We start from the raw sequence: 21,646 nt of genomic DNA, 5'->3' as shown, positions 1-21,646 counted from the left end.
ACATTTTAAAGTTTTCTACAGGCTCAGTCTGCATCTGGATGTCCGGGGGTCCCAGAGGTCCTTAATGGAGTTCCAGGGGTCCCCAGCTAAGTTAGCAACCAAATGGACCCCATATGTAACTCAGAGAGTGTACAAATAGAACCACACTCTCAGAGTAGCCTAATGCATGTCAAACAGGAGGTCCTTGACATTAAAATGGTTGCGAATCACTGCTAAAGCCATACAAATATTATCTTATGGGGTTCCCTGGGAATGATATTCTACACAATCTACAGTTTAACCCATTGATTCTCTGCCATTTCCTTTTCAAGGACCCCCATTTTGATATAAATAAGGCTATAGTTCATTTGATATGATTTTATATATGATCTTTGGGACACCAATCTACATGGTCAAAAGCCAGTGTTAATTTAAAACATTGTAAAAATGGTAGGCCTACCAAATGTTTACATCATGCATACTGTACATTGGCACCTTGGCACATACATTACATTTGACTGTCTTTTATTCATAATAATTCCACTTCTTAGCAAGGGCTAACCTTCTTTAGACATGTGTCAATGTCAATATGTCAATGCATTGTTATTTTGTTAACTTATTTTGTATTGTATTTACACAACAGTTTGACAACATGGGGGAATATCAGTCTGTGGGCCTAATACTGAATAATAATCAATATAAAACCCTTTTCCCCCTCTTTTTGAATAGTAGCCTAGAGTGTAAAACATCGATCGAACCGCTATTACTTATTCTGTAATTAGATTTGAATAAGCCATAACTTGACATGACGCACTGATGCAGTAAACACTCGTGCACTCGTCATATGTTGCTCAGCAGTGCTCAAGTTGCGCTCAGAAGTTTGGAGTGTTTGCTCAGACCGATGAAAGATTTGAGGGAACATTGCTAGGCTCCTCCTGTTTTCGCTCTGCACTAAATATCTTTGTCGACAAAGCCAAGCTGCAAGCTCACAACACACTGCAACGCAACACTAATTCTCCCCCAGAATAGGGACGCTAGGCTGAATCAGCGTTAGTCAGTTGGCTGTACAGTATGTGTATGCATAATCTAAGTATAGCTTACTTTTCAGTTATTTCAACAGTAAGGGAAGGTGCAGTAGCTTCTGTCCCTGTGAACAGACCTCCTTCTCCAGAGTTCTGCTCAGGTTCTTCTCGGTTCCGCCTGGATCGGACCTGTGTGAGAATAAAGAATTATAATAATTAACAAATAAATAAAGAATACTACTTACATCAAAACCTTACATTTCGGCATATGGGTGCAAGCTGCTGTATACTCTGTGTGCGTGCGTGCGCGCGTGCGTCTGTGTGTTGCGTGTGTGTGTGTATGTATACTGTATAAAGTACAGTATATGGTTTTTCAAATTCAACCCTACATATTGAACATGGAACAACCACAAGCTCCTTGTGAGTCATGAGGACCCGAGTTTGAATCCGTCTCCCATATCAGGTGTCAAATCTCTCTCTCTCCCCTCTCTCTGCCGCCAGTTCCCCGTCTCTCTACACTCTCCTGTCTAAATAAACCAAAAACTGCCAAAGAAATGCCAAAAAAGAGCACGTTCAGCCTGCGCACTGCTGCTAAAATATAGTAAAGCACAATATTAGCAATGGAAATGGAATTTATTTGTATTTAATTTACACTGTATTAAATGATTCACGAACATCTGTTGCTTATTCGCAATCTAAACACACAATAATCCCAAGCCAGTGTTTGCTGGACACCATGTGAGAACATAGAAGTTCAAACAAGGGAATGAGTGAGACCAACGGAAAGCATCTAGTAGCCGTGGCTGAAGTCTATAAACCTCAGGAGACAAGAGGAGACAAGAGGAGAGGTTATGCGGAAGGCTTCGGGACATTGCCGTTTAGCTGGTCATAAATCTGATTTAGAAATAAAAACAGCAGATCTATAAGTTCACAGGAGGCAAGCAGTGATCACCCCGTGATGTGCACTGCAATGTAGAGATCCCTGCAATGTGTTGTGAACAGGGGCGTCACACCAAATTCTGGGCCCTAGGTACAAGGATTCACTGCGGGCCCCCCATGAATGTTAACTATTGAAAAATAGCAGATATACAAGCTCACAGCGCGGCACAGAGTGCCGCGCTGCGAGCTTGTAGATCTGCTATTTTTGAAAAATCGTGAAAATGTGTGCCAAGAAACCTATGTTTCCATGTCAGTGATGCTCAAACGTGTTACAAAATATTTAGTTCCAGGGACCCCCCAGAAGCAAAATTTGAGTTACAAATGTTCACTTAAAAAATACATGTATTCAATGATTTGCGCACATTTTCACGACTTTTCAAAAATAGCAGATCTACAAGCTCACAGCGCGGCACTCGGTGCCGCGCTGTGAGCTTGTATATCTGCTATTTTTCAATAGCTAAAGTTACTAGGGCCCCTCCACCTTGGGCCCTAGTAACTCAGTCCCACGTTCCTACCCCTTGTGACGCCCCTGGTTGTGAACTTGTAGATATGCTATTTTCAATGTGCTGCACTCAGGGATGTCGCACCAAATTCTGGGCCCTGGGTACAAGGATTCACTGCGGGCCCCCCATGAATGTTCTTCATAGGAGGGAAGGGGTTTAACCCATTTAGACTGGGAACGCATTATTATGCATTATTTTGTGCTTTAACTACTAAAAAATAGCAGATATACAAGCTCACAGCACCGAGTGCCGGGCTGCGAGCTTGAAGATTTGCTATTTTTGAAAAATCGTGAAAATCTTTGAATATTTTTTGAAAAACCTATGTTTCTATGTCAGTGGTGCTCAAACCTTTTCATGTGAAGGACCCCCAAAATGATATGTATTTGGGCACGGACCCACATCTCAAAATATTTAGTTCCAGGGACCACCCAGAAGCAAAATTTGAGTTACAAATGTAAAAATACAAATATTCAAAGATTTACACACATTTTCAAAAACATCAGATCTACAAGCTCGCAGCGCTGCACTCGGTGCCACACTGTGAGCTTGTATATCTTCTATTTTTCAATAGCTTAAGTATAAATAATTAAGGCCCCTCCACCTTGGGCCCTAGTAACTCAGTCCCACTTTTCCCCCCCTTGTGACGCCCCTGCCTGCACTAGCATGCAACCAAATCGGGCAAAAGTTCAACTCACCTTCCACACGAGCAGGAATACAACGGCTGCCACCGGAATGAACAGTAATAACAGAAGACTTCGCTCTACTGCCTCAGGGAGGAACCTCTGTTGCTCATTCCCTGTGAAAAAGAATGCAAAATTAAATACAACGAGGTCTCTTATTTGGTCTTTGTGAGATCAAACAAAATACTAGATTTTAGCAATCCAGTAGCTTTACGTAGTTTTTACAGACTTGAAAGATAATCTACCTAATTGTATGCCTATGCAATTTGTTGTAAACATAATTTTCCTTCTTTGCACCTAGTAGTACTCTGGGGACGTACTTTTAGTTACATACTGTGACCCATGCTCTCCTCACTGTTGGTGTCTTGTTATTTTGGCCGTCTAGTAATTTTGGCTTACTCTACAGTTGCACTCATTGCAAGTATCTCTTGAAAATACCACCATGTCAGTGATCTACTGAGTTCAACACAGAGCCAACTAGAAGCAGTGCTCTTCCGAGCACAGGTCTCCACCAGGCCGTGCGTCCTGGTGGTGCTACTGTATTATAGGCCAATGTAAAAAGGGTGGCATGTGTTCTTCACCTTAGATCTTTCATGGCAATAGGACGCTGCATGCATGATTTGAAGCATTGTTCCAAAAATATGTTTTGCTAAAGTCTACCTGCTGGTGGCGCTATAACAAGCCAATGTGAAAAAGGTAGCATTTGTTCCTTGACCTAGTGGGAATATGTGTGGCAAATTTCACGGTAATCGCAAGCATGGTTGATGATTTGAGGCATTTTGTTCAAAAACGGAGCAATCCTGCAAACTTTGGAAGCTAATATTAGCCAATCAGGATGGAATATGAAATATCAGACGGATCGTACTTGATCACATGACTATAGAGATACTGTGTACCGATTTGCGTGATTTTTGGATAAAATCTCAAGGAGTAATATCCAAAAATGCGTTTTACATAAGTCGGCCCAAAGGTGGCGCTATAAAAGGCTGATGTGAAAAATGCAGGGCAAAGGTTTATCCTTAGCCTCTAGGGAGTGCTCTTACAAAGTTTGAAACTGATCGGTGGAGTTATAGGTAAAACCACAAATCGGCCTGTTATAGCGCCACCATGAGGCTGATTTAAAAAAAAATAAGTGGCATTTCTTCCTCGGCCTAGTGGGAATGTGTGTGTGCGATTTCATGATAATTGCACTTTGCGTTTGTGATTTGAGGCATTTGTTCAAAACGGCTCAATCCTACAAACTTTGGAAGCCAATTTTAGCCAATCAGGATGGAATATGCAAATTCGGATAGATCCGTGTCGATTACATGACTGCCGAGATACTGCCTACCGATTTGTAGGATTTTTGGACAAAATCTGTAAGAGTAGTGCACAGAAATGTGTTTTGCGAACATCGGCCACTAGGTGGCGCTAGAAAAGGCCCATTTGAAAAATTTAGGGCAGAGGTTCTAGATTGACATCCAGGGAGTGTGTGTGCTCACTTTGGCAGCGTCCGGGCCAACGGCGACTGAGATTAGGCGCTCACAAACTGCGAGGACGCACGGACGGACGGACGGACGGACGCACGGACGCACGCACGGACGGACGGACGGACGGAGGGGAAAACATACTCTCCCCCATGCCTTCGGCTGGTGGAGACAATGAATGAAGCCAATAATGTACTTGGTACAGCACAAGAATGCAATGAGACAGAGCTTCCTTGCTTAGCCAGTACTGTGGCATATTTGAACTTTTTATATTGGAACTGGCAAAGATGAAAAATACATCAAAATAATTAATTATTTGACATGCAGCCTTCAGCTGTTGATTTAATCATTTAAAATACAGTTAAGACGCCACAATTTCAATAACATTAGAGCTTGACATGCCAACTGAGCCTTTGATGCTACTCATTTGCCACAAGCATGTAATCCATCAACAATGACAACTAAGAGCAATGGATTCCAGCACTAATACAAATAAAGTTTTAAGACATCCATTATATGTCAAGGCTCATTAGCATCTTATTAAAGGATACTGTATCCGGAAATGTAGGGAAACAGTGGGAGGATTATTATGACATTCCTAATCATCTACAAAGTGCTGAATGCACTCCTTCTCATACATTTTGGTCTGGCTGACTTTTCAAATTGTGTAGGAATGTGAGAAATGGAGAGAACCAAATTACAGTACAATCATCATCCTGGATTTTGAAGCAGTAGAAATTCCCCTGATATTTACGTAAACAGAAATGGCGATTTTAATCCAAATTATAATCTTAAAAGTAGTGTTGTAAAGTAACTAACTACATTTACTTGAGTACAATTTTGAGGTACTTGAGTATTTCCAATTTCCAATACTTTTACTTCTACTCCACTACCACTCTGATACAAATATTGTACTTTTACTTAATTGCATTTATTTGAAAAGGTAAGTTACTAGTTACTTTGTAGATTTTGATTATTATTACAAAACATACATTAGCCACTACAGCCCTACTGTACATTTCGGCCATTTGAAAATAGCTGTGTCAATAAAGTGTCAATCATCTTCCCAAGCTTTCAAATACCATGGCAGTATTGGCACCATTTCCTTTCTAACCACTTAAACCCCACGATACTTACTTAGTTGAACTCATCCCCCCTCTGTTGTACACTAAATATCTTTGCCAAAAAATAGCTGATCTAGATCTAATATTTATATGTTAGCCCCGGAATAGGGATGCTAGAGTTCAAGTGGTTAGCAGGTCGCTGTGTGTAGCATGACAAGGAAAAGGTTTGAGCCAAACGAGACGAGACATGAATGTCATGAGTTTAACGTTAGACATAATGGAGGATTTAGCTTGCGGCGTGTGTCATTAATCAAGTGACAATAGCTTCAGGGAGATCCACTAATATGCTCGAGAATGCAGCAAAAATACTGTAGCAAGCAAAAGTTTACTGTTCAACACACCAGCTGGGCTGGTTCAACAACACTTTCCTTCTTTCAAGGGGAAGGCTTTCCTTTTTATAAACTTACATGATGTGCAGTCTGACGATGCAGAATCACAGTCTACTGCTGTATTGGAGGGCAGCGGTGACTCTGCAGAAGAGTCTAAAAAGTATAAACGGACAAGATATAGTGATGGTTCGGTTGAGTTTAAGCGAGATAAAGGACAGAAAAGGATGGAGAAAAAAGTAGAAGAGGGTGGAGTGTTAATGGCCAACGATGAAAACGTCTCATTGTCAGGTGCTAAAAAGTCACCTCACTGCCGCCTTTTCTTCCCTCCCCGGACAAAAGATCTGATCTGGCCGCTCAAGCAAAGAAAAGCCAAAGCGCTTGGGAAGATTGGAAGATTGCTCTGTAATCAACACTTTTACAATTGAGGTTTCGGTCCTTTTCTTCCTTTCACATGGTCTACCTGGGGACATCTTCCCTTGGTTCCGTGACTCACAAACCACAGCCAAGTTACAATGGGACGTCCGAGCACAGGGGCCATTTTAGATTTTTTTTTATCTCACAACATTCAAAAAAAAGATGTGCCTTGCTGGACAAAAAAGAAAAAAGAAAACTAAAGCAACTGTCACAAGAGATCTGGCCTAAAAAAAGAGGCTATTCACAAAGCAGATGGCACATTAGTAGGCAGTGGTGGACAAAGTGCCCAACACCAGTACTTGAGTCAAAGCGCAGATTACTCGTGGTCAATGTTACTCATCTACAAGTGAAAGTTACTCTTGTCAAATCACCTCATTACCATTACAGAGGCACGTTCAATCTGCCATCCTTAAGTGTTCAAAAGTACAAATTAGAAAATGCATTTTCTTTTTAATATTTTGTAGCCTACAGTTATTTTGACACCCCCCCCCCCAAAAAAAAAAATCCAAAGATAAACAAATTGGCAAGAACAGTTGTGTGCAAACCTGTGCTCTTGTGCTTCCTTACGACAGCAATGACTGCAATAAGCTACATGTACCCTCAACCTAGATTTAATTACTAACCTCTCCTGTAGGAAACTCTGTGTACCAGGTAAAACATCTAGCATGAACCCTAGCGTCCCTATTCTGGGTATGTCATGATAATATGCAAACATTCTGCACAGTGGTGGAAAGTAACTAAGTATATTTACTTAAGTAATGTACTTTAGTACAATTTTGAGGTATTTGTACTTAACTTGAGTATGTCCAATTTCCAGTATTTCTACTTCTCGGATCCAAATATTGCACTTTTACTCCACTACATTTATTTGAAAATTTTAGTTACTAGTTACTTTGTAGATATAAATTATAATATTATAAAACATTTAGCCCTATTTTATACCTAGGCTATTTGAAAATAGCCGATCTAGAAGCTCACAACGTGTCACATCGCGACGTGTTGTGAGCTTGTAGATCTGCTATTTTCAAACATTTTGTACTTTTACTTTTGGTACTTAAGTTCATTTTGACACTTTCCAGACTTTTACTTGTAACAGAGTATTTCTACATTGCAGTATTGATATGTTTACTTAAGTAAAATATGTGAGTACTTTTTCACTGATTCTGCAACAATAGGCTGTCAGTGAAAATATGAATATTTGGCTGAAATAGAATAGTGAGAAAGAAGCTCATAGAGTGTCACGTTGTGAGCTTGTAAATCTTCGTTATTTGACATACAACGAGTGATTAAGTGTTTAGACATTCACCTGGTAGATATTGTCCTGTTGTTGTTTTTGTCGTTGTTGTTGATGATGTGTATGTTGTTGTAGCGGGACATGGAGGGGGATCACACTCATCTGAATCTTCTCGGTACTGTGCAGCTATGAGGAAGTCTTCCACAAAGTCAAAGTACCGTGCCGTGGGCCACCGCTCTTTTCTGTAGTGGCATTCAAAATCGTACATTATGGGCTCCTGTGAATGCAAAAACAACATTGGAAATTAGTTTTCAAGCTTAAGATGTCTTTTGTCGTCGTCATTTTGTCATTTGTTATCTATGCAATTCATGCAAGAGGTGTCCAATTGTCCAACTTAAGAAACAAAGAAAATCAGACTGAGGCAGTAACGATAAGAAACTATTAGAATATCATTCTCAGAACACCAGTAAGACTCCCTAATCGGGAGATAAGCAACCGTCGGGTCGCATACACAAACTTTAGAAGGCAATCGTAGCAAATCAGGAGGAAATATGGGAAATGGGACAGATCCATGTCGACGATGACATGACTTTAGAGAGACTGTGTACCGCTTTGTGTGATTTTAGGCCAACATCTGTAGGAGCAGTGTCCAAAAATGTGTTTTGCAAAAATCGGCCTGATGGTGCTAGAAGAGGGCTATGAGAGAAATGAGGAGGAGGTTGTGATTTGCCATCCAAGGAGTGTGTGTGCAAAGTTTGGCATTGATAGGGCCAACGGTGGCAGAGATATGACGAGGGCAAGGGCATGCTATTTTTACATCAACAATGTGCACATACAGTACTGGCCAACAGCACATCATTGCAACTAAAAGAGAATCCAATAAATTAAAAGTCAACATACCACAGACCCCATGTTGAGACGCATTTCTTGCAACATTAGGATGAAAATGCTAATATCTTTTCTGTTGGATGAAATGTTCCCAAACTTATGCGCTAAATCTTTTAAACTTTCCTCCAAGTAGAAAACATTTAACTTGACCCAACACATTCCACCCTGCAAGGAAAAGAGACCAAATCAAACATTTTACACTGTGAAGTAGGACAGAAACGATACATTTAAGCAAACTGAATTTTTTTAATTGAATTAATCCATTTAATGATGTAGGCCTGTATGAAAACCTGTGTGTTTGAATGTTGGATAAGCTGTTGGTTTTGTTTCAGAAACATATGATGAGCATTTAAAGTTATTTTGTACTTGCCTTATTACCTTATTTTACTTTTTTTATTGTTTAAATAATTGATTAATGGATTAATTCACAAATAATCAAATAATTAACATAACCTAATGTAACCAACTCACCTCTTCTTGAGGAACGTAATGCACAGGAATCTTATAATCTTTAGGAATGTTTTGTCTCTGTAAAACAAAAATGAAAATAAAAAAGAATATACAATTAAGGTTCATTGGCAAGACATTAAAGCAGCACTATGTCGTTTTAGCCTGGCATGGCCAGACAAATATCACTGCGTAGATATTAGTCTGGAATCTCTGTGTGGAACCTGCATTTCCAATGTCTGAATAAAAAAAAAGAAATGCCTCTGGTGATAAATCCGCCCCACATTTGCATACTGGGTCCCTCAGTCACTACTTCGGAGGGAATGAAATCCAATCACAACTGTGCAGGGCCAGACCAAATCTGCCAAGGGCACATTTGTTTTCCAGGCTAATGTAGTTGGGGTATAGAGGCCACTTTGGACACAAATAACATGGCAGCCAACATCTTTGACTTCATTAGCCTAGTGTCTCTGCAAGCATGTCTGGCGAGGACGCACTATGATTGGTCAGTCTTCGCTTTGACTGGCAGTTCTGCCTTGGCAAATGTCAGGATGAAACTCCCTTATACATAGTAATACATTCAAGCCCCTAGCAGAGAACTCCCTTATACATAGTAATACATTCAAGCTCCTAGCAGAGACCCCCCTGAGTCTATACATTTATGGAAGGATGATTGTTATTGCTTAAAGGTGATACACCATGCATTTAAAAAGTATTTATGTCATATTGTTTATGTCCCAAAAACGTTTTTCAAAAGGTTTGAGGCTAAATTACCACTCCTGAATAGAGAGCCTCTCTCATTTTTGAATGGCTCTCAGAGCATTTCAGCTGCAGTACCACCTTTGGCCTGAACTTTTATTTTTTATGATGACGTCACAATCGGCAGATGACGTCACAATCGGCAGCAAATCTGGATAGCCTGTTTTGAGAACCCGTGGGATACTTTTAACCTTCGCCTTCTCAAAACCAGAGAAAGACACAACGGTCAGACATGGGACTTTGTGAGGATAGAAGGTGCTAGTGGGACCCCAAAAAAAGGTTTTAAAATAGGAAAAGTGAAATTTCATGGTGTATCACCTTTAAACATGTTGTGCTGCTGATGAGCATTAAGAAAAAGTGCTAAAGTAACACTTTATAAAAGAACATTTGAATACAATTAAAATGTGTCATTAAAGAGTTAAGAGAACCGAAAATAAGAAGTTCAAATAAAAAACATAGTTATACAAATATGAGAATAAAGCTACAGTGCAGCACAAGAAATGTGTCAAAAATGACAATAAAATTCAGCTGCAAACAGAAAAGTCTTTAGGTTTGATTTAAACAAACTGCAGCAGACCTGCAGTTTTGGGTCAGATATATGGAAAAAATCATCTCTGCTTCTACAAGTTTAGTTTCTAGTTTTTCTCTGGGAACAGAAAGCAGACCCGTCCTAGACGATGGATGGTCTGTAACATACACCAGAAGTTGTATCAATGTATCATTTCTGTAGTGAATTAGTGTGTCATTTGATAACGAAGGTGGGTGGTGATAGTTTTTCTTTTCAAAGAGTAGCAATTACAACACCGTGACAGTTATGGTTGCCAATTTATGCATCGTAACTCGTTTATTGTTAAACGGTTATTGAATTCAGTCATGATGAAATGGCCATCATTGGCCTGGTTTGAAGTGACAATGTTGAGCATTTATTCCATTAATTAATTTCATGAGTAGAGAGAACACTTTATTACTGAAAGATGTCAGGTTTGATCACTTATACAATAAATCCACCACACGTTATTTTAGCTGCTGATGCTGAACTACGTTTGCTCTCTGAAAAACGACAGGGCTACTCTCTACATTTTTGGGTGTCTTTAGGTCAGTAGGTCGAGTTTAAGACAGTGAGTTAGTTGTCTCTTGAGGTTGCAAGAAGAAGCTCAAAGACATAAAACCAAACTTTACAGCCTCTCTCTATTTTGTCAATGGAAAATACAGCTTGTAACTCAAAGGGGAAACTAACAGTGCCATGCCAAAGATGAGAAATCGTCATAAACCTATATAGTGGTTTTTAGTATAAAGCTTACCAAAACCGAGAGTCTTGAGATGTCGTCTGTCACAGGGTTGACGACAAATTCACTGGAATAGACTCCAAGCGTGATGAACAGCAGCAAATGGACACAGACGCGTATCCAAATCTGCAAAGTTAGAGGGACACCAGATGTTCAGACAAATACAGTATAGTCAAAATCTCAACTATGCACATTTCTGGAAAGGGGTATACGGTACATGTAACATCTCCATCTAGGGGGGAGGGTTAGGTTAGGGCAGGGGTGGGCAACTTTGATGGAGAGGGCCACTACTTTTCTTCGTAAATGAATGTCCTACTATCATTGTACTACTGTATGACTGTCACACAAAATTAGCAAAAATAGCTGATCTACAAGCTCAAAGTGTGTTGTGATAGGACACGTTTTGAGCTTGTAGATCTGATATTTTTGCCCTGTTGCCCATGTATGGGCAACTTGCGGATGATAAGATAACCTACCATGGACATATTCTCAAATTGTAGTGATAGTGTGTAATCATTGTCTTTGTTTATTTCTGCAAATACAATGTAATAAAGATCATAAAAATGAAAACAATGGGGGGGCCCTGATGCTATCAGGGCCAACCAGGCTTTAAAAATGACCTTCTTTGAGGTCAGTCTTGAAAACTATTAGCCTACTACTATTCTAAAACAGATGTTTTCTCTCTAATTGTGTTTTATCTCACTTTCAATCTTTGCTTTTATTATCGTAAGCATTTCATGTTTGGTGAACCTTTCCTTGACAAGACACATCCTTTAAATCCAATGAATCATTGGCCTCTGGCTCACTTGCAGTAGGCTAATTACACACAATAAATATCTGGAGTGTTAGTTTAACCGCGGGGTATTTATATAAATCCTATCCCTGTGTGTCCTGTGCACGTGTCAGAAAATCTCCGCTGGGTGCACTTTGGCAGTGGTGTAAAGTAAAGTACATTTATTTAAGTACACTTTTGAGTTATTTGTACTTTACTTTAGTAATTCCAGTTTCCAATTATTTAACTTCTACTCCACTACTTCTCGGATCCAAATATTGTACTCCACTACAATCATTTGAAAACTTTTGGGACATTCTGCATAATGAGAACTTTTACTTTAGGTACTTTAAGTACATTTTGTACTTTTACTCAAGTAAATTTGGAATTCTGGACGTTTACTTGTATTAGAGTATTACTACATTGTGGTATTAATACCGGTACTTTTACTTAAAATAGGCGCCTCCCTGAGCCAAACTCGTCCACAGACGAGTTAAGGGTTACCATGGTAACCAGGCAACAGACGCATGCTGCGGCCGCTGGTGAAAGAAAAAACTGCATACGTCATGACGCAACGCGGCCAGAAGCAACATGGAGCGTCTATTCTCTGTTGATTCCTATTCTATGCTGTAACATAAAAACGGCTGTATATCTGAATAAGGGGCAAATAACGTCGAAAAGGCTGAGAGACGCTCTTTTGCCGTGATGGTCGGCTCCGGTTAGGATTTTAGTTTCGCAACCGTTTGTAAACAAACTGACCTCCTTCCTAGAATCGCCAGATTACACAACATGCACACGCACGTGGCTTCCGGAGCTCTTCAAAACAAAGCGTAAGTGAATGGTGGCAGCCAGTGTGAGAAATGTGAGTACTTTTTTCCACTACTGCACTTTGGCACAAAAGCTCTGAACACTGTGGAAAAGCTTTGAGAAGTGTTATGTCAGATTCTCACATGTTCCCCAATAGGGTAGGACAATATATAGGACAATATGATTCATGTTAAAACTGTTGCTGAGCAGACTGACAATAAAAATCAAACCAAGTTTGAAGTGAGAGTGGTGGTGGCGTGTGTGTGCGTGGCCGTGTGTGTAGCAGTTCATTTCAGGGTTGTGTGTGTGTGTGTGTGTGTGTGTGTGTGTGTGTGTGTGTGTGTGTGTGTGTGTGTGTGTGTGTGTGTGTGTGTGTGTGTGTGTGTGTGTGTGTGTGTGTGTGTGTGTGTGTGTGACTCAACAGCGCCACTTGGTCACCAGCGGTATTGCAGCTCATGCTACAGACAGACATGCATAGTAACTAACATGCATAGTAACATACGGACAAAGTCACTCTTAGGAGACGATTTGACCACTGCTCAAAAACTGTTTTTCTTGATAGTCCACTGCCCAAGGTGGCATCAAAGGCCCTGACAATCCTTAGCCACATGAACTTTGGCAAAATTAGGCGAACATTAGGTGAAAATATCAAACATTTGGTGAAAAAAGGCAAACATTCTGTGAAAATAGCTGATACAGCTGCGACATGGTGTTGTGAGCTTGTAGATTGGTTATTTCCTCTGTGACTTAAAACTAAGAATATATGGTTCAAGTGGCTGCGGCCACTTCTTATTTCAGCCAGCGTCTACGTGTCTGTTGTAATCGAGTTGGTTGGCCTTCTCTCCAGTAGGCAGCCGTACCCCGGCCTGTCTGTTGTATACAAGTCTGAGCATGTTGTGCAACTGCACCTCTCTCAGTGGAGGATTAGCGGCATCCTAGATCCCCACTCAAAAACAATTTAACAATGCTGAGAGTAAACCGCCAACGGTAATGAACTGAAGACCAGCTCAAGAGTGGATTAAGGGGCAAGATTCAGTGTCAGGGGAGAAAAAGACTGTAGAAAAGGCTGGCTGGAAGAGCTGGCAACCCAGTGCAGTTGTCAGACTATGTTCGGAAGGTCTTGATCTATCTTTTAAACTGCATTGTTGGGCTTGCACAATTAAGAGTTTCATCCATGTTACTTGTAATGTGATGTGACAATAAAGTTTGATTCTGATTCTGAGGTCAGTGGAACAAAGGATCAATTGTAGGAGTTGGCATTACATTTAGCATCACAATTTCTGCCTCTAATACTTGACAATTTTATCAATGTTTGACCCCCCGACACACAGGTTGAGAACCACTGATGTAATAAGCCCAAAATCACATGCAGTGTACTTGGGTTACTGAACAGCTTCACATGAAACAGTTGCAGATCTAACTGCCTCTGGGCAACTGAATTTCCCCTGTGGGATAATAAAGGTATCTATCTATCTATCTATCTATCTATCTATCTATCTTGCTCAAGGGCATGTCAACGAGTTGTCATCGGGAAGAGAAATATTCACTCCATCCTAGGTCTACCCACGTTGTTTTAGGCTTTAACTTGGCAGCCTTTAATTCAGACAGTCACCATCTAATGTCTCTTAACACCTAGTCTAGACCATAAGACCTAATTGAATAATACAATATTGTATCAAAGTTGTTCTTTGTCTGCAACCGTGGTCTCAACACCCACTCGTCATCCCGACTCACCAGATTAGAGATACTGCACGAGACAAGGCTACATCTTGTTTCAGTGCAACACGTCAGTCATTCCCGGTATCACTTTCACCACACAGGAAGAGAAGAGGACAATAATCCATCAGAAGCAGGAGACTGCGTCGATCAAAGTCAAACCTGAGGGCCTAATTCAATTCTGTGTGACTTCTTTGGCACATGAAAACAAATCAAACCTTCAACTGCTTGAACCCTAGTGTCCCATTAACAATAATAATAATAGATGAAAATAGGCCAAAGTAGACAAACATTTGGCCAAAATAAGCGAACATTCAGGGAAAGATCGCCGATCTACAAGCTCACAACACATCCCAAAGCGATGCGTTGTAAGCTGGTAGATTGGCTCATTTTGCAATTGACCTACATATAGGAGTTAAGCCTATTATATAGAGTACATATTGAAATTAATAGGAAGGGCGCAGGTCACCATGGAAGTATTATGAGATGTGTTACTTCACTCAGCTTTCTGAATATACTGTAGATGTGATTCCACATGGTCTGTTGATGCACATTGCTGGATATTGCATGAGCATGGCTGTGCTGCCCTGTTCTGACCTGTCCACTTTGGTTCACTACTCCACTGGAAGTATGGAAAGTTAACTGGAATTATATGAATGGACATGGTGCTGGTGGGGAGCTTGTAACATAGGCCATATAGGCTATGTTGGTTCCCTCTTCTCTGTGGCATTTGGGAACTTTTAAATAACTATCTTTGCTTACTTCAATTGCAATGTGATTTCTTTTATTTTTTATTTATTTTTTTGCATTTCAACTCCCATCTAGGCTCTAGCAGTATTGAGTATTTCAGACGCACGCACACACATCTTAAGTAGTTCCCAGTTTTCTCTGGGGTGTATTTGCAGTGCCCACCAAGTGTTTATGACCAAGTTCACTTCCCATCTTCCTTGAGTGACTAAGGTTACAGTAACAACTAGTGACCCAGTGAGTGACCATATCTTTTCTTTGAGTGTTGCTCAGGGAAACAACCATGCAGGCTCCGGGGGATTTAGGCAGGCAGATACACTGTTAAAAAGATCACTGGCTAATGAGCCTTATATGCCTTAATTAATGCATTATAATTGCCCTCTATAACGAAAAAGAAAAAAGAAAACACCTTAAATATTTCATTTATTTCAGAAATAGTTAATTTTTCACTCAGTACTAGGGACAAATCCCGTTGCAAGTTGATGATGTCAAATTTTGTCCATGTGTAGTTCATGTGCTAATAAAAAGTATTTAAAATATTGCTTTGATGCTCATATTAAAGGTCTCATGACATCAAAAATGTATTTTCTTTTGGCTTTTTTCATGTTTCCTGACCTCAATCACAAAAAAACTAAAAAACAAAACCGAACTTTCAACATTCAGTGTTTTATCAGACACTCCCCATCCAGGGACCATTCCTATTCAAACCCATTGTAACTTCAAACTCCATTTTAACTATGATAAATTCATCTTCGATAACTTTTTTTCTTTTTTCTAACTTTTTTTTAAATGTAGTTAGTTACATAGGGCAATTATTTAAACAATCAAATTTATTGAGGGGTACTTTAATGTGCGGCTGCTGCTCACATACTATATCCAGTTGAAAATACACATTTGAATGTACAGTATAGTATTTAGGAGACAGGACGAAAGGCAGCCTACTTTGGTCTGTCTCTGTCGACAGAGACAAGATTTTAAAGTCTGCTTCCCACATAATCCTAACTAGTAACCTTGTTATGTGAAACTCTGCTTTCCTTGTTTTTTTGGTTTACAACTCTAGAAAGAGGGGTTATTTAAGTTTCACTTAACACAAGCACCAGAACCAATTAACTCGTAAAGGGATGACCTAGAATCATACCATGGAAACAATGGACCATGCAGAGGGAGCAGGGACGTGCTGGGCAAAAGAGTTGGAGAGGCCCTCATTGCGTGCTATAGAGAGAGATCTCTCTCTATAGCGCTGCTGCTACTCAAAGATTTGCCATTTCAGATCATGACAAGTGACAAGCCAGTGGGCCAATTATTGTACATGAGTTATATTTCGTCGTTGTCGGGTGGAAACCTTGTATGTCCAAAACCGTTTGTTTTGTATTTATCATTTTAAAAATGATTTAAACTAGTGAAAACAGCCGATCTACAAGCACACAACGCCTCGCACCGTGTGCTTGTAGATCTGCTGTTTTCACTACTTTTGTGCAACGGCCTTATATGATGAAGCAGGGCTTTGCTTTGCGAAAAAAAATTATACATTTGAAACTTAGAGATACAAGGTTTCTGCCCGACAGTGACGATTTACTTTGTTGGCCGCCCAGCCCCCAAAATGGAACGAATGCCGACATTTTATTTTTATTCTTTTCCTAATGGCCGGCTTGGACCAGCCGGGAATGAACCGGCCGCTCGGGAGTTGTCCCACTTTTCCCAATGGCCAGCACGTCCCTGAGAGGGAGCAGGATGTTGCGATGTTGAAAAAAAAATACGCAAATACTTTTAACGTCACTGGAGGTTAGAGTGCCAACCCTTGCAGACTGTCTGGGAAAATTCAAGGCATCCCATGTCTCATTAGCCACATGACGTTTTTGGCCAAATTAGATAAATGGAATAAATATCTATTTGGGCAGAGCAAAATCTATTTTAGTGTGTCTCCAGTTAACTTGAAACATCGTCTCGTCATCGTCTCTCGTCGGTCACTGGCTGGTGTTGTTTATGCAACTGTTTCTAGACACAAACACTATGCGTTGATGCGTTCATGCAACATTTAATTAGGAAGTACTGCACATCATCTCGGAATAGTTTTCCTAGTTGATATTTGTAAGTATTTGTTCTTCTTTGTATATTTAGGTTATGTGTCATATCTGCCATGTGCCACTTCAAAGCCTACAAGCCAAACAGAAATGAAATTGTCAAAGACAAAAACACAATTAAATCGTTAATCGCAATTATTTGATTCACAATTAATCGTCATGTAAAATGTCATTTTCGTGACAGCCCTAACTGTACACTCATATTGTACACATACTGTCCTCATACTGTATGAATGCTCATACTGTACTCACACTGTATTCTGATACGGTATGCTTATACCAGGGGTTCCCTAACCTTTTAGCCTGTGACCCAAAAGAGAAATTAGACACTAGCACGGGACCCAAAACTAGTGAAAATAGCAGATCTACAAGCTCACAACGCGTCGCTGCGTTGAGAGCTTGTAGAATCTAAGAAATTTATGGAATTTCTTAGATGTGTTTGTTTGTTTGTTTTAAAATGTATAAAATATATATTTTTTAAATTATTGAAACAAAAAACCTTTGAAATATATATAGTTTTTTTAAATGTAGGGAAAAAACTTTTTTACTCAAGTCGTGGCCCATTCAAAATTGGTCCGACCGAGTGTTTGGGAAGCAGAGGCTTACACTGTACCCAAAGGACGCAAGTTTATACCTGCGTGCCTCCAGTATGCACATTTACGCAGCACGTCTGCCAAGCCAGAATCCACTGTAATAGGAAAAGAACTTAACAACTCTCTTCATGTCTGTGTGGACGCTTCATGCTGAGCACAGAGCTGCTACATCACTTACTACACAAAATTAAGTGTCCATAATGTAAAATACTAATATCTGTCATCATTATATTGATGTGGTGTTGAGTGCTACTCTCTCTCTCCCTCGTAATTCATGGTCTTCCATGTGACATAGATTGTGACACAAACAGGGTCAAGCGATATCCTCAGCAGGATGCGATGTCGGAGTGATTAATACTACATGCACTGCTGTACTTCCCGGGGTCTTTATGAGACAGGTTCACTGCCCCCAGGGGTGCCGTAAGAGACCCCGAATGATTCAGAGGGCCGTGACCTGTCCTAGACAAGGGCCCTGGAACGCGCCAGAGATACCAGGCTAAAATACTTGGCATCGCTTATGTTCGCCGATGGCAAGTAGAAACCCTTTCTTTCTTGAATACATGCCATCGTCCAGTTCCTTGTGCTCATTCTGCCCAAAATGTTGGCAATCTTGAGAGTGTTTTAGTGCAGTTGTTCTCAAATTGTGGGTCGGGACCCCAGGCCCAAATTATTTTGGGGGGTCCCCAGATGATTGGCTTAATGTGAAACATTGTTTTCTCTCTCAATAGTAAACAAACCAACATAGTTTAAGTGTATAGAGGGTATCTACATGTTTAATTTAAGGACTTTTTCATACCTCTAAAATGTCAAATTAAACATTGGCCAAATTGTCAAAAAAATGTGAAAATAGCATCTACATGCTCACAACGCCTTGCAACGTGAGGCGTTGTGAGCATGTAGATCTGCTATTATTACAATACAAAATGTAACGCCTCAACTCTTAGTGCTCTCAGGGTGGGGGGGGGTCCCAGTTAAAATAGGATTATTTTGGGGGTCGTGGCATGAAAAGGTTAAGAACCACTGACCTAGACAGGGGCCCTGGAACACGCCAGAGATAACATTCTAAAATACTTGGCATCGGTTATGTTCGCCGATGGCAAGTAGAAACCCTTTCTTTCTTGAATGCATGCCATCATTCAGTTCCTTGTGCCCATTCTGCCCAAAATGTTGGCAATCTTAGAGTGTTTTAGTGCACTGTGTAGCATTTTTCTGCTCGTCGGCGGTAAAAACGACTTGCGAAGATTATCGTTCCCATAAGCTGAGGTGAGGCTGCATGTTTCTAAAGCCTGGTTTGGTTCACGGCTCATGGATCATAGCTCAGGGTAATTAATACTCCATATACATCGGCTCACTGACAAGTGTCCATGGCAACGATGTGAGCCAGTAGAAATGTCAGGATGTAGCCTACTGTACGAGCCAAGTGGCTCACAGCCTGCGACATGTTCCAAAGTATATACATGAACCCAAAAGAAATCTGGCACACTGGGTTGTCTCACTTACGAAATAAACTCTAGTATAAACTCCCAGCAAGCACGGTCAGGACCTGGACCAATCAGTGACATCTCGATTTGGGGTCAGATTAAGTCAAACCATGACTAGTCAGGTCCAGTGTCATATAAATAGAGAGAGTTATGACACTTACGTTGACTCACAGTGTAAGTGTGAAAAGCGGATGTGACGCTGGTAAGTAGACTAAATCACGTCTTTTCCCCCTTTTAACGCATTCACGGGCCTCTCCAAGTTAATTTAAGTCAATTTTAAAGTCAATAAAGTAAATAATTTAAAAGTCAATGAAGTAAAATTTCTTACATTAAACATTAACTAGAGCCTATTACGTGAAATAATAAAGTTGCCTACCTTGGAGAGGCCTGTGAATGCGTTAAAAGGGTGAAAAAGACATGATTTAGTCTACTTACCAGCGAGTGAAATACAATGGAGGTGAACGGGGCTGAGGCTTGTTAAGAATGAAACCAGGCTCCAGCGACGGCAATTCCAGTCTGCGGCGAGATCAAAGCGTGACACCACTCTCCATATACTGCTCTGGTCAGGTCTGGCCTAGAATATCACCTGATTTCAACCAACATAAATCCTGCCCACAAAAACGGACGTCCTGGATTAATCAGAGAGGGTCCGATCGAGGCCAGATAAATATCATAACTACCGGTAGTCAGATATGTCCCAGAATATAACCTTACATGCTCATATTTCAACCAACATTACAAACAATAACAATAATCCTAAAGTCCATATGACGTCCTGGTAATGACGTCAAGATCATCCCCATATATGGGCTGTGATCTGGCCTAGTTCTGAAGGTCACCGGAGTCACCGGAGGACGTTATCATAACATCATCATGACGTCATTTGGCTTGCTGAATGGGGCGCTCTGCGGAGCGCACGCTGTATCTTCACCAGGTCAGGTGGCCTACCCAGGGCTGTGTAAGTCACAGTCGCAGTCAGGACCAGACATACTGTCAAATGTGAAAGCGCCTTTGGAGGTGTGCTCTATAAACCGCACCATGTGATTCCAATTTGGGGTTGATTGGATGTTGTGTTCAGTGGTTATGCTGTTCTTTGCTCAAAATAAGCCCCTCACACAAATGTTGGAAGCTAATTACTGGCAAACGGTAGGCCTACATGGAATATAAAAAGGCTGTTTAATGCTCATTTTCACATGACTCCTGAGGTCATGTGTATAATTTGTTGAAAGTTGATAAACACTGACATTTGGGGTCAATCGGGCAATGTATTTGTGTGTTTAACATTTTGTTGTGCATCTCCCACACAACAAACAATTATAGGAAATGGAATATCAAAACTCTGTAAGATTATGTTTATCACGCACGCATGCATGCGCACACACACACACACGCGCGCACGCACGCACGCACGCACGCACGCACGCACGCACGCACGCACGCACGCACGCACGCACGCACACACGCACGCACACACACACACACACACAACCAGGAGAGACGTGACACTGATCCCATAACCCCAGAGGGACAGGCACATAGTAAAAAGGTTGTTTGGCTGTTAAACAACTGCGAGGCCATTAGTGTAGGTCTAATGATTAAGTAGTATAATTTTAGGATGTGTGTACTGTGTACTTAAAAGGCTCAAATCCTGCTTGTACTCTGTATCAGCGAGCACTCACAAATGGTCACACAACTGTGTTGTGCACTGAAAATAGCTGATCTACAAGCTCAAGTGTCCATGATGCTTTTTGAGTTTGTAGATCGTCTATATTCGGCTTGTTGTGAAATTTGGTCTGCAGCTCTAGGCTCAAGCAGTGGTGGTCACGTACTGTAGTTTGTAATTTTGTATAAATTAAAATTCGGGAAATAATCCAAGCAGATCTAAGGAATGCAACTTGATTAAAAAAAGAAATGCAAGTGGCTGGCCTAGCTGTCTCCTGCTTTCCCCGGCATTCATTAATGTTGAACCCTGATTTAAAGAATCAAGGCAGACAGAACAGTTTACAGTTTACAGTTTAGGCATTTAGCAGACGCTTTTAATCCAAAGCGACTTACAATAAGCAGATACAACATCACAATAATAAACAAGATAATAGGTCAGTACATTAACAGCAATATAACAATGTAAATGGATATCTATCTAGAGAAAACACAATATAATCAAAGTTCTAAAGTAACCTAAAAAACAACAAAAAAAACAAATGCTGACTAGCTTCATGTATGGTCATTGATTTTACTGTAGTGCTAAGGGTTTAGGTGGAGAACAGAACAGTTTTGCAATGCATTCTATTTTTAGAGGCATAGCAGTCCAAAGAGGGACACAGCTGTTTCTGTTTAACTAGAGCTCCATTGACCAAACAGAAGACAATGCTGTGTCCA

At 40.6% G+C, this 21,646-nt stretch overlaps 1 protein-coding gene across 1 annotated transcript; it reads right to left on the bottom strand.

The window, feature by feature from the left end:
- Window positions 1-1,076: 1,076 nt before the first annotated feature.
- Window positions 1,077-11,555, bottom strand: kitlga (kit ligand a; the record flags this gene model as incomplete). The annotated part of the gene is made up of 7 exons (XM_080737184.1): window positions 1,077-1,190; window positions 3,139-3,239; window positions 7,763-7,967; window positions 8,591-8,743; window positions 9,050-9,106; window positions 11,086-11,196; window positions 11,547-11,555. The coding sequence occupies 7 exons, from the start codon at window positions 11,553-11,555 to the stop codon at window positions 1,077-1,079; spliced, it is 750 nt and encodes a 249-aa protein (XP_080593310.1).
- Between the last annotated feature and the right edge of the window lie 10,091 nt (window positions 11,556-21,646).

Source organism: Nannobrachium achirus (genome assembly GCF_963921795.1).
Source record: "Nannobrachium achirus genome assembly, chromosome: 11".
In the NCBI taxonomy this organism is placed as follows: domain Eukaryota; kingdom Metazoa; phylum Chordata; class Actinopteri; order Myctophiformes; family Myctophidae; genus Nannobrachium; species Nannobrachium achirus.
This window is presented reverse-complemented; position numbering and strand designations above follow the sequence as displayed.